The following is a 12862-nucleotide window of genomic DNA, read 5'->3' on the forward strand; positions in this document are numbered from 1 at the left end:
AATGTCTCACATCTGCTGGTCTAAAGCATAGCATACATTTTGGCCCTCGGTTGTACAATGCTTTAACTAAATTACACCCAGAACTTCTAACATGTAACCCACTAACATATAACAAGAAAATTAGAAACGTGTTAATATCTTCAATTTGATTAAATAAATTTATAGCCTATGTGTGTGAATTAATCAACCTATATTATATTTGTATTCTATAATTTTGAAATATATATTAGTCCTACTTTTCACGTGCGATATTATTCTTCTATAGTGTTAATATTATATTATGTAATTCCATTGCCGCTGCAATTATATTTTAGTTCCTATTTTATTTTACTTATTTATTTATATTATTATTATTTTTTATTTTAATATTAGGCCTATATCTGAACTGCGACCGAGCACGAGCGCTGCTCATTCGGTCTCAAATTTTGTTAATACTACTGTATCTTCTTTTTATATTGCTTGTATTATTTTATTTGTATTTCTCTTTGTTTGTTTTGTAATTATATTTCTTTATTCTGTATATTTGAAATAAATAAAATTGAAATAAAATTGAAAAAAAAAATTGAAGATTCCCCTATCCATCTCTTAAGAGGAATAACTCAGTATTATACAAGTTTACGCTATTATTTATTGTAAATTAAATTAAATTATGTGGTAAGAAAATACTGAATTATATTAAATTATACTAGGTTATACAAAATAATTATAAATATAATTTTGACACGCACAGAAAACCAACAAGCGGGAGAAAGTAATCAACTGTAGCATATGACATAATATAGCCCTGCAACATGTTGTGCCGCAAGGAACGCTCCTACCATCTGACGGTAAACCTTCGCATTAGATATCCCTATTGTTTCTGCTGGACTTTATAAACGGTTTTCCAAAATTTATCAGAACAGATAAAACTGCGTCACAGGAAAGATGCTACTCTCCTTTCATAAGTTTACGTGAAACCATTAGGTATATCTATCAGTAATAAAGTTTGAAAATGCTTTTACCTTCCCGGCTTCACAACTTCTTCTAGACGGGTTACCTTACAAGGAAGAAGAGGAGTTGCGCTCGGGAAGCAGCGCTTGTACGTTTCGTGCACCCTGCAATGGCATGCTGCCACCTGCAACATTAATACAACACACCATCTGCCTACGTTATCAAGAAGTTATCCATAGTGTAAGCTATTGCTATGTGATGAACTGTAATTTATACACATGTTACAATACACTTGAGATTATGATGATGATGACAACGATAATAATAATAATAATAATAATAATAATAATACAGGTACCACCATATAAACCATACTATAGTCGCGACGCTGTTATTCCCGACGTGACCCCTCCTCTTTGCTTACGTCTTAGGAAGGGAAGGCTCTATAAAGTCTAGGTAGGTAGTATCGTTCGCCATTTTTGTTCTTTCGTTGTCGAGCTACCAGATGAGGAATATATTTGCCACACCGTTAAACATTATCATGTCGTAGCTCCTATGATAATAAATCAAACGCACTGTAATTGAGCGGCAAATAACGTCCTCGTGTGCTTTCTGCGAACGAAAGAGCCAAAATGGCGGGCGATTATATTAAGTATTTATCGAGCCTTAGGAAGTGCGTAACGTCATCATCAGCGAATCACAAGAAGCATACGGAAATAAGAGCGACGGGACTATAATATGAAACTATAAATCTCAGATGTCAAAGCTTCTAACAATAAAATGTTGGGAGAAAAATTGATGAAATAGGAGATAAATATTGTAAAAAAGTCTTACAGCTCACTAATTCGGCGCCAAAGAGAACAGAAATGTTGGAATGTGGTAGATGTAGCAACAGATGAGAAGTTATGAAAGAATAGCAAAACTGTGATTTAGAATGAGAAAATGGAAGATAAAGAAATTGAAGATGTGGATTCGAAAGCGTCCTAAGTCAATATATTTTAGATTTTATCTGAATGTAGCTTATTATTATTGTGTCACCGTCTATCAAAGGGACATAAAGATATGTGGAGGTTGCAAAAAAACCGGTCATTTCCACCGAAAACAAAAAAATGACTTTATTACGGTTTATGTTTAGAGAGGCATCTTACTGAATACATTATGTTACTATTTTTATTGTAACTCGGTGATTTGCATGAGAATCAGGATGGTTAAATTAGTTCAGAGTTCTGAAGATGGCCTATAACAAGCTGAAACTAGTTAACCAGGCACTATAATATTTAACACGCGAAAGCTAAATAATACATATTCCGAAGTAAAATCAATATTTTCAATCAAAACCGGATAATTCCATAACATACTAATGCCAATCCAATATCTTCATTGTCTTTCTTGTATCAAGAACGGGCATTTCCAACATTCTGTATGTGTCGCAATTACCAATTCATTCAAAATCGGTAATTTCCATTTATATGTGCGAGTGTAATACCGTACTTAGATTATTGTGACGTTCTGTTAAGTGACCTAAGTTCTGAACTGTCAGTCAAGCTACAGCGAGTTCAGAATATGTGCGTCAGATACGTGTGCAACATCCGACGATATGATCACATATCACCGTCCTTCGCAAGTCTTTCGTGGCTCCGACTTAAAAAACGTAGAACTTTACACTCTTTGTCTTTACTCTATTGAATTCTACACACTTCAACACTAAATTACCTTCCGTCTCGTTTCTCTTATCTACACTCTAACCACGACGTAAATACCAGATTACTTATCTGTGGCGCGTGAACTATACCTCTTCATAGAACATCTTGTAATTCATCATCTTTTACAGTATCCACCTCGCGACAATGGAATTCCTTGTCACAAAGTGTTAGGGGCTGCAAGACAATAAACATTTTTAAATACAGCTTAAAAGATAACCTTCTTAGCATTTCACTCCAATCATACTGACTTAAACTATCACTATCTACATTGTCACTTCTTCCTTTAGACATGCATCCTGGTAGTGCTGTATTTTCAATATTGTCTCATAATAATCTCTTTCTATTATGTAACATTATTTGAAATATATTAACATTCTATGTATTTTAGCTTAATTCTGCTATAGCTCGCGCAAGAAACCATTACCGAAAAGCAATGGTGGCGTTGCCGTCTGTTTTGACGTGTGTATGTAGACACGCCGAGGGGGGAGAGCTGCGAGCCGATGGAAGTACCGTCTCTTCCAAGAAGATGAACAAATGAGGACATCGCTGTGGCAATAAAGAACGTAGCAAGAGAAAAATTCGAAGCTAATTAAACACGCAACATATGTTTACGAATGAAATAATAATACCGTGCGATACAAGACACGTATTCACATGCAATGGAACAAACTAAAGTCGAAATGTAACTATCTCAACGCAAGACTGATTCTATCGATGTCATTTCTCTTCCGACTGTACTCTTGAATATCATTCAAGTTATCTCGTGACCTTTCCTGTCGCCCGCTCTTCCTTACAGTGTTGCCAACTGGACGGAAATTCCGTCGAAATTGACGGAATTTCAACGTAGCGGACGGGAAAAAAATAGCTTTGACGGGTGACGGATTTTCTGGCGGGAATTACGATTTACATCGTCTTTTGACATTTTTAGCTGCTGTCAATTTTAATTGTTTCATTTTTGGGAGATTTTACTTTTTATTTGAACAGCCCTGCCTGTTCCGTACTATGTTTAAGAATGTCCTGTTTCAAATTTGCTCGTAATCAAGTCAATGTTGATGAATAATTATTTTAATCAGAATTAGTAAGTAAGTTGTGTTAAAATTGCTTGTGTATATATATATATATATATATATATATATATATATATATATATATATATAGGGTATTATTATTATTATTATTATTTATTTTTTTTTATTTTGACGGATTGTGACGGATTTCCAGGTGTTATACTGACGGGGATACAATTTATGTGTTGGCAACACTGCTTCCTTATCGCAGTGTTTGATTCACATTCCTTCCGTCGGTAATCCGTACTTGTGAGATCTATACACAGTTTGTATTTCAGTGTTTAATTAATAGTTCATAGTATTTTGCTGTTTAATTCGTAAATAACTCTTGTATACATGTAACTCTTATCTAAATCAAATTGTTGAATTCTTTGTAAGTTCATACATATGTATGTATACTTTTTGCTGGTTGAGTGGAAGAGAAGGCCTTACGGCCTTAACTCTGCCAGCTGAAATAAATCATTATTATTATTTATCTTATTGCTAATTAAAATTATTGTAAACGTGTTATAATATATTCAATTTTTCCATGATGCAGTAGAATGAAAGTGAAGGAAATCTAGGCAGATAAGCTATTTAATTCATATTTTTATTTTCATGCAATGTGCATTCACATAGTTGAGCTAAATGTTTTTTTTTAATAGAAATTATTGTAAAAATGTTTCCGTAGGGGTGTTTATGTGGTAGTCACAATATGCTAGTCATAGAAACATTTTCAAAATTTAACTAAAATATTTGTAAAATGTTATATTCGTTACTCCGTGATACAATTGATGTAAGTGACGTGTATTTTTTTACTGTTACAAATGTCAAGTAGTTTTTTTTTCCGAAGAAAAGTGAACATTTCCCTCATATTTCCAAACAAAACCGGACATTTTAAAAATATTTTTGTCTATAAAAATCACATAAAATGATTAAAATCATTATTATTGACACCATTAGAACAACGGACGTAACATGGACGACGCATAAAATGATCGTTCAACATGGGGTAAAGTTAAGGCTCGATACAGTTTCTTCTTCTTCTTCTTCTTCTTCTTCTCCTCCTCCTTCTTCTTGTTCTTCTTCTTCTCCTCCTCCTCCTCCTTCTTCTTGTTCTTCTTCTCCTCCTCCTCCTTCTTCTTGTTCTTCTTCTTCTCCTCCTCCTCCTTCTTGTTCTTCTTCTCCTCGTTCTTCTTGTTCTTCTTCTCCTCCTTCTTCTTATTCTTCTTCTCCTCCTTCTTCTTATTCTTCTTCTCCTCCTTCTTCTTGTTCTTCTTCTTCTCCTCCTCCTCCTTCTTCTTGTTCTTCTTCTCCTCCTCCTCCTTCTTCTTGTTCTTCTTCTTCTCCTCCTCCTCCTTCTTGTTCTTCTTCTCCTCGTTCTTCTTGTTCTTCTTCTCCTCCTTCTTCTTGTTCTTCTTCTCCTCCTTCTTCTTGTTCTTCTTCTCCTCCTTCTTCTTGTTCTTCTTCTCCTCCTCCTTCTTGTTCTTCTTCTCCTCCTTCTTCTTCTTCTCCTCCTCCTTCTTCTTCTTCTTCTTCTTCTTCTTCTCCTCCTCCTCCTCCTTCTTCTTCTTCTTCTCTTCCTCCTCCTCCTTCTTCTTCTCCTCCTCCTCCTTCTTCTTCTTGTTCTTCTTCTCCTCCTCCTTCTTCTTGTTCTTCTTCTCCTCCTCCTCCTTCTTCTTCTCCTCCTCCTTCTTCTTGTTCTTCTTCTCCTCCTCCTTCTTCTTGTTCTTCTTCTCCTCCTCCTTCTTGTTCTTCTTCTTCTTCTCCTCCTTCTTCTTGTTCTTCTTCTCCTCCTCCTCCTTCTTGCTCTTCTTCTCCTCCTCCTCCTTGCTCTTCTTCTCCTCCTCCTCCTCCTCCTTCTTCTTCTTCTTCTTCTTCTCCTCCTTCTCCTCCTACTCCTTCTTCTCCTCCTCCTCCTCCCCCTTCTCCTCCCCCTTCTCCTCCTCCTTCTTCTTCTCCTCTTCCTCCTCCTCCTTCTCCTCCCCCTTCTCCTCCTCGTCCTCCTCCCCCTTCTTCTCCTCCTCTTCCTCCTTCTCCTCTTCTTCCTCCTTCTCCTCCTCTTCCTTCTCCTCCTTCTTCTTCTTCTTCTTCTCCTTCTTCTTCTTCTTCTTCTTCCTCTTCTTCAGTAGGTGCTACAACTTCGTCGAAGTTTTGGCCTTCTCAATTAATTTACGCCATTCTTTTCTGTTATGAACAAGATTTGGCCAATTCTTTACATTCATTGTTTTCAAATCGTTGGTTATGTTTTCCTTCCATCTACTTTTTGGTCTCCCTTTTGCTCTTTTAATGATGGGGTTCCATTTATATATTTTCTTAACTGTTTTTTCCTTCGTCCATACGATTGATATGGCCAAACCATGCCGTCCTTTGCGATTTGATATAGTTTACTATGTGTTGGTTTTGTATTAAAATATTTAACTCTTTATTATTTCTAATTCTCCACTCATCGTTTGTATCTTTTATTGGGCCAAATATTCTTCTTAGTGTTTTCCTTTCAAAAACCAGGAGCTTTTGCTTAGGCAATTCAATTAGGGTCCAGGTTTCACTTGCATATGTTGCAATTGGTCTTATTATAGTTTTTTCTACTTCCTGAAAAAACAAATGCTTACTATTTTGGAAATGGTTGGTTTTGTTCTCAACCTCTACATACAGTATATTCTATAATGTTATAAACAGTTGATTACATGCAGTGAAATATATCCTATTCATTCCAAGCTGTCCTAACTATTCTGTTTATTGCTTCCAAACTGACCTAAGTCGGCATAGACTGCATGCACTACATGCAGCATGGACTATAGGCTACACAAAACTAGTGTCACTTGCACTGTTGACAAGATATCCGTAAAATATAATGAAATTAATATTGGAAAATACAGTGATGCTGTTTTGCAGTTTCCAAAAGTTTGACTAGTTTACAAATCGCCGTAAGTATGCGAGAAAATATTTCAGTTTGGGATGTAAGAGGAACACCTGTCATAACCTGCTCTCATATGGAAAAACATGGTTGTAATGCCAGTTAGTTGACAACAAGTGGCGTAAATTACTTTAAAAATAAATCTACAGTTGCCAAACAGTGTCTGAAATGGCTTAGTTGTTACAGTTTTCGTTAAAAATGTATCGTTCATCCAAGTCGGACGAAGGGAATGAATGATTTGAGTAGGTATTTTAAGAATCAAGGTCACAGTACATTTATAAAATTATCATCATATAACTAAGCTACAGCAAATTGTCGCATGGTCGTTTGATGAGAAATTCAGACGTAGGAAAAGGTCGTTAGTCATTTGATGCAATTGCGATTAGTGAATTGGAGTTTGGTTAAAACTAATTTTCCGTCGTATTATGTTGACATAGAAAGCAGGAACAATTTTTTGTACGCAGAGTTTAATCCTGTAACCAGTAGATGAAGCAATAATAAAAAGAAATCGATTTTGGCGCTTGGTCAATTGATGCATAACACCATCCAATTAAGGCTGGTATTCATAGTCGACACTTTCGATTAAAGTGTCCTTCGGAAGACGCAAAGTATCACTTTTCCGTTGCACAGTCGACACTTTGGTGCAAAGGAACACTTTGGATGAAAGTGTAGTTCCGACCACACTTTGAGCCGAAAGTGGCACTTTGTATAAAAATGGCGGACGTCTTGGACGTTGTCGAATTATTAGAACGTGCGGAAGAGATGGCACAATTAGTGGACAATGTACAAATTAGAGATAGGCCTAAAGACAATCCCGTGGAATTTTATAATGATACAGAATTAAAAAAAAAACGGTTCCGATTTGATAAAGAAACTTATTGAGATTGCTTATATTTTCGATGTCTGGTTGACAAAAACGAATAATAGACGTTTGCCAGTGCCTCCAATAATACAGTTATTGACTGCATTAAAATTCTATGCTACAGATATGTACCATACATTAATATATATAATATTATAGTTCAGGTATTTCTGTAGTAACATTCGTATATTTATAACCTCAATTCGATGAAATGATATGTAGGTAGATATGCCTATACAACCTATTTTTATTACTGAAACGAATTTTTTAATTTAAATAATATTAAAGTAACTTCAATCTAATGTAGCCATAATTATTTTAAATTAGCATTGAGAGACCTCACGTACCTGCCTTCTAAGCAGATTCCATAATTATATTGGGTTTAAAATGATTTTGATTTTTGTTGACTACCTGTATTTTGAGATAAGATTTATCTTGATGTTGATATAATCATTACTGTTTTGATACCGGTAATATATATTTTCGCGCCGGTAAGCAATACATCTACTGTCTCTAGTTCATGTGCAGTCATAACCTCACCATGAAAAGAGATCTCATACTATTAGACCTATTTTGTTTTGCAGTGTAAAAACATTTGGCATTCAAAATATTCCTGAAGAGCAGGCAATAATGGAAACGAGAGAGAGAAAATAGTAGTAGTAGTAATAATAATAATAATAATAATAATAATAATAATAATAATAATAATAATAGCAGTAGTAATGTGTTTATCTCATTCTTTTTTACTTCTATTCACTATTCACGAAAAAGACAAAAATGAAAATAACGGAAATAATACGATATATCAATGAAGCAGATACGTATAAAACCTAACCTAACGATATAAATTTAATGATCACACACACACGCACGCACGCACGCACACACACAACTTAACCTACTCCAGTCTAATTTAACCTAACTAGCCTATATAAACTAATAGAAGATATGTAGGATACAAAATCTAACCGAACTGTATAAATCAGTGGAACGGATACATACAAAATCTAACTTAGCGACATAAATCAATGAAAAAGATATGTACAGAACCTAATCTAACTATATAAATTAATGGATCAGTTATGTACTGTACAAAACCTAACCTAATTTCACCAGCAGTATCACTATTTAGTAAAATGTTATATATCTGAACTGACTGAAATAATCTAAACTGTCGGCAACAAAAACTAGAAATTGAAATAAAACAACTTTAAATATATATTTTCTTCCTCGCACAATCAATAGGCTCCCAATTCAAATCACAAGCATTGTAATTTGTAGGTTATACGTCATTAATTTGTTATTGTTTGTTCACTTGTTTTGAAAGGCATTGTGGGACTTCTATTACCAACCAAATTGTAACTCTACACTTTGCTGGCGTAAAGTGACACTTTGTAAAGTGCCTTCTTCAATCTTCTATGAATACCACTAATATGAAAGAGCCACTTTCGTCAAAAGTGTCACTTTGCAAAGTGGTGATATAAAGTGTCGACTATGAATACCAGCCTAAGACTTTGTACTAGTATTAAGGTTTCTTTGACATATTCTATATTCTAGTTTTGAAGCAATGTACGAATACCATGGAATGTAAATAAATACAATACAATGCAATACAATAAAACTTGGTCGTTCTCAAAAATGTTTAAACTGTTTTATTCACGTTTTAATGTTTCCCTTGCAAGCCCATATACGTATGTCTGTGTAAGTTTATTTTCCAGACCTTCTAAGCCTTGACTTAGATTCTATTTGAAAAACACCAAGTTAATTAAATCTATATAGCATGCAGAGAGGCTCTAAATACTTCAGAGAATTGTCAAAACAAACTCAAGTGCCTAATGGAGTAAGATATGCAGACAATAAGAGCGTCAAATTTGTTTTATCAGTTTCCATCATTTTTCTCATAACTTGTCATTAAGTATTTTGACTTAGGCGAGTTTGGAATCCACCTCTTCAATTGTTAAGGTTTGTTATAGACATCTGGTAATGAATGACAATAAAATAAATTGGACTAGAGCTTTATATATTAGCCTACATGGTTAGTTAAAAGTCCTGCACCACCTAAATAACTTTTGAAGCATACGGTTCAGTGACATGAAACTTGGTATGTGGGGATAACCATATACTTTGTAAGAACTCAATAATGGTATTACCGAACTCCAACTCTCTTATTTTAAATGGAACAGCCAATATATTATTTTATTTTTGAATAGCACTCATTAAGAGCTTTTCAAAAAGTACCCACACTCGATACTTCTGTACAAATTCAGTGTTGCTAAGTCAAGAAAACAGAAAAGTGTATCGAATATTAAAATAATAAAATACTCCTTCCTTAACAAAAAGAAAACAAAGCTAGCTCACCTTCTAAATTATGTGTTCAAATTGGTAGCCCTCAGCTCCTTTACAATGTGTCACTCGACCATAGAAACCATTTAAGGAATGATTTAACCAGGCTTTAGGAATATCTTGCATCACTTCCATTTTTAGTTAGCACCACTGAATTTGTACAGAAGTACCATGTGTGGATACTTTTTGAAAAGCTCTTAAAGAGCTTTATTCAAAAAATAAAACATATATTGGCTGTTCCATTTAAAATAAGAGAGTTGGAGTTACTTCCGGTTAAACCGGAAGTAGAGAAAACTCGGTAATACCATTACTGAGTTCTTAGTATATGGTTATCCCCACATACCAAGTTTCATGTCACTGAACCGTATGCTTCAAAAGTTATTTAGGTGGTGCGGGACTTTTATCTAACCCTGTGTATATATATGTATATATATATATATAGTCTATATACTTACTTACAAATGGCTTTTAAGGAACCCGAAGGTTCATTGCCGCCCTCACATAAGCCCGCCATCGGTCCCTATCCTGTGCAAGATTAAGCCAGTCTCTATCATCATACCCCACCTCTCTCACATCCATTTTAATATTATCCTCCCGACTACGTCTCGGCCTCCCTAAAGGTCTTTTCCCTCCGGTCTCCCAACTAACACTCTATATGCATTTCTGGATTCGCCCATACGTGCTACATGCCCTGCCCATCTCAAACGTCTGGATTTCAAGTTCCTAATTATGTCAGGTGAAGAATACAATGCGTGCAGTTCTGTGTTGTGTAACTTTCTCCATTCTCCTGTAACTTCATCCCGCTTAGCCCCAAATATTTTCCTAAGCACCTTATTCTCAAACACCCTTAACCTATGTTCCTCTCTCAGAGTGAGAGTCCAAGTTTCACAGCCATATAGAAGAACCGGTGGGATGATAAGAGCTTCTCAACCGAATAATAACACGCATTTCCCATATTTATTCTGCGTTTAATTTCCTCCCGAGTGTCATTTATATTTGTTACTGTTGCTCCAAGATATTTGAATTTTTCCACCTCTTCGAAGGATAAATCTCCAATATTTATATTTCCATTTCGTACAATATTCCCGTCACGAGACATAATCATATACTTTGTCTTTTCGGGATTTACTTCCAAACCGATCGCTTTACTTGCTTCAAGTAAAATTTTCGTGTTTTCCCTAACCGTTTGTGTATTTTCTCCTAACATATTCACGTCATCTGCATAGACAAGAAGCTGATGTAACCCGTTCAATTCCAAACCCTGCCTGTTATCCTGAACTTTCCTAATGGCATATTCTAAAGCGAAGTTAAAAAGTAAAGGTGATAGTGCATCTCTCTGCTTTAGCCCACAGTGAATTGGAAAAGGATCAGTTATATATATATATATATATATATATATATATATATATATAAAACAAATAACAATCGAAAGTTGCAGAAACGACAGGTGTCCCGGAAAGAACTATCCCAAGGATTCTTAGTGAATGGATGAAAGTATGATGCTGAAGGAACGTCGTTCAAATCTTGGGAAAGGAAAACAACGACTCAAAGCGAATTACTGCCTAAAATGGTTTCTACAGAGTCACTACTCGACGTATCATAGCAACTTTTAAGGTTCTAGTATGTTTAAAGAAGAACAGTTATTTTAAAGGGGATAGCACAAGTCTTGGATTTGCTTCTCGAGGGCTAGAACCAGAACGGATGTAAGTCTTCAAGATGAATAAAAGACGACGCAGTGAATATCAAAATTGCACAACACCACTGCACTCTCTAAAGAAATACCACTCACGACTACACAACACAACTCTCCTACTTCAATGAATCTCACTGACTGTATGCTGGAAGGGCGCCGTACTTTGCTGAAGGAGAATGCGTGTGTCCCGAATGGTCGAGTAATACTTCGGGACTTTTAAACAACCCGCACAATATTTCTGCGGTTTACTATATTCGGACATAATAAAAAAAAAATAAAGAGTACACGGGAAAAAAAAATGAATGTCACAATTCTATTAAGGGTGAAATCACAGTCTAGTATATAGAGTAAAGTCGGGTGATTCCGATCGTTCACTAACGGCGGGTGATTCTGATCGCTCTGATTTCTTCCGATAGATGGCACATGAGTGAAGTTCGCAAGATGCACTGCGTATAGCTTCTTGCGTAAGTGTAGTATAGAGAAGAACAGTGTAAACGTGATTGTTGTTAGGCTTTAAAGAGAGATCAAAGGTAAGACTGCAATACGATTTGTTGTTATTCATATTTCCCTTCTTAAGAATAAAAGGTTTATATATTGAAATATGCTTGTAAACCTTCAAATGCGTTATTACCACAACAAAATGAGTTGTTATCTACCATAACCTTCAATAACTTCTAATGAAATCATTCGACCAGTGCTGCCAACCTGTGAGTGAAAATGTTCCTACGATTGCGGGTGATTCCGATCGGGTTTAGGCGGGTGATTTCGATCGTACTGTACACCAAATATCTCTCGTTTGACAATAAATTCTTTTCGTTTGTTATTACAGATGGGCAAATATAAAGCGAAGAAGGTGGGACGATGGACAGAAAGAAATATGGATGAGGCTCTCGCAGCAGTTAGGGGTTGTATGTCTCTTAAAGAAGCAGCCAGGCAATTCAAAATTCCCTATACCACCCTTCAGAATAGGCATATGGAATGTATGGCTCCAGCGAAAGCTAGGAAACAGAAAAGGGCAGGAGGTCATACCGTTTTTAATGATGAACAAGAGATTGAGTTGAAAAACCGAATTTTAAACTTGCTCAGTTTGGTCACGGTTTAACTAAAAAGGACATTAGGAAGGCAGCTTACACATTTGCAGAAAGTAACGATATTCCTAATAAATTTTCAACAAAGGAAAAAATGGCAGGCAAAGATTGGCTGACAGGGTTTCTGGAACGACATCCTGATCTTGCTAAACGGAAGCCCCAAGGATTGTCACAAGCTAGATGCGATGGGTTGAATAAAATAGATGTACAAAATTACTTTTCCCTTCTTGGACAGCTTTTAAAAGATTTGAACTTGTTTGATTGTCCTGAAAGGATTTAC

General features: G+C 35.6%; 1 protein-coding gene across 4 annotated transcripts in view; it reads right to left on the reverse strand.

The window, feature by feature from the left end:
• The window catches only part of wry (weary), a 1511805-nt gene that overhangs the window by 19871 nt on the left and 1479072 nt on the right, over positions 1-12862 (reverse strand). For 3 of the 4 annotated variants that reach the window (XM_069848455.1, XM_069848453.1, XM_069848454.1), the window contains one exon: positions 1002-1114. In XM_069848455.1, the coding sequence (XP_069704556.1) occupies positions 1002-1114 (113 nt within the window). Of the gene's footprint in view, positions 1-1001; positions 1140-12862 lie in introns of all 4 variants that reach the window. The other variant, XM_069848456.1, reaches the window with a different exon arrangement.

Source organism: Periplaneta americana, chromosome 15 (genome assembly GCF_040183065.1).
Source record: "Periplaneta americana isolate PAMFEO1 chromosome 15, P.americana_PAMFEO1_priV1, whole genome shotgun sequence".
Taxonomy (NCBI): domain Eukaryota; kingdom Metazoa; phylum Arthropoda; class Insecta; order Blattodea; family Blattidae; genus Periplaneta; species Periplaneta americana.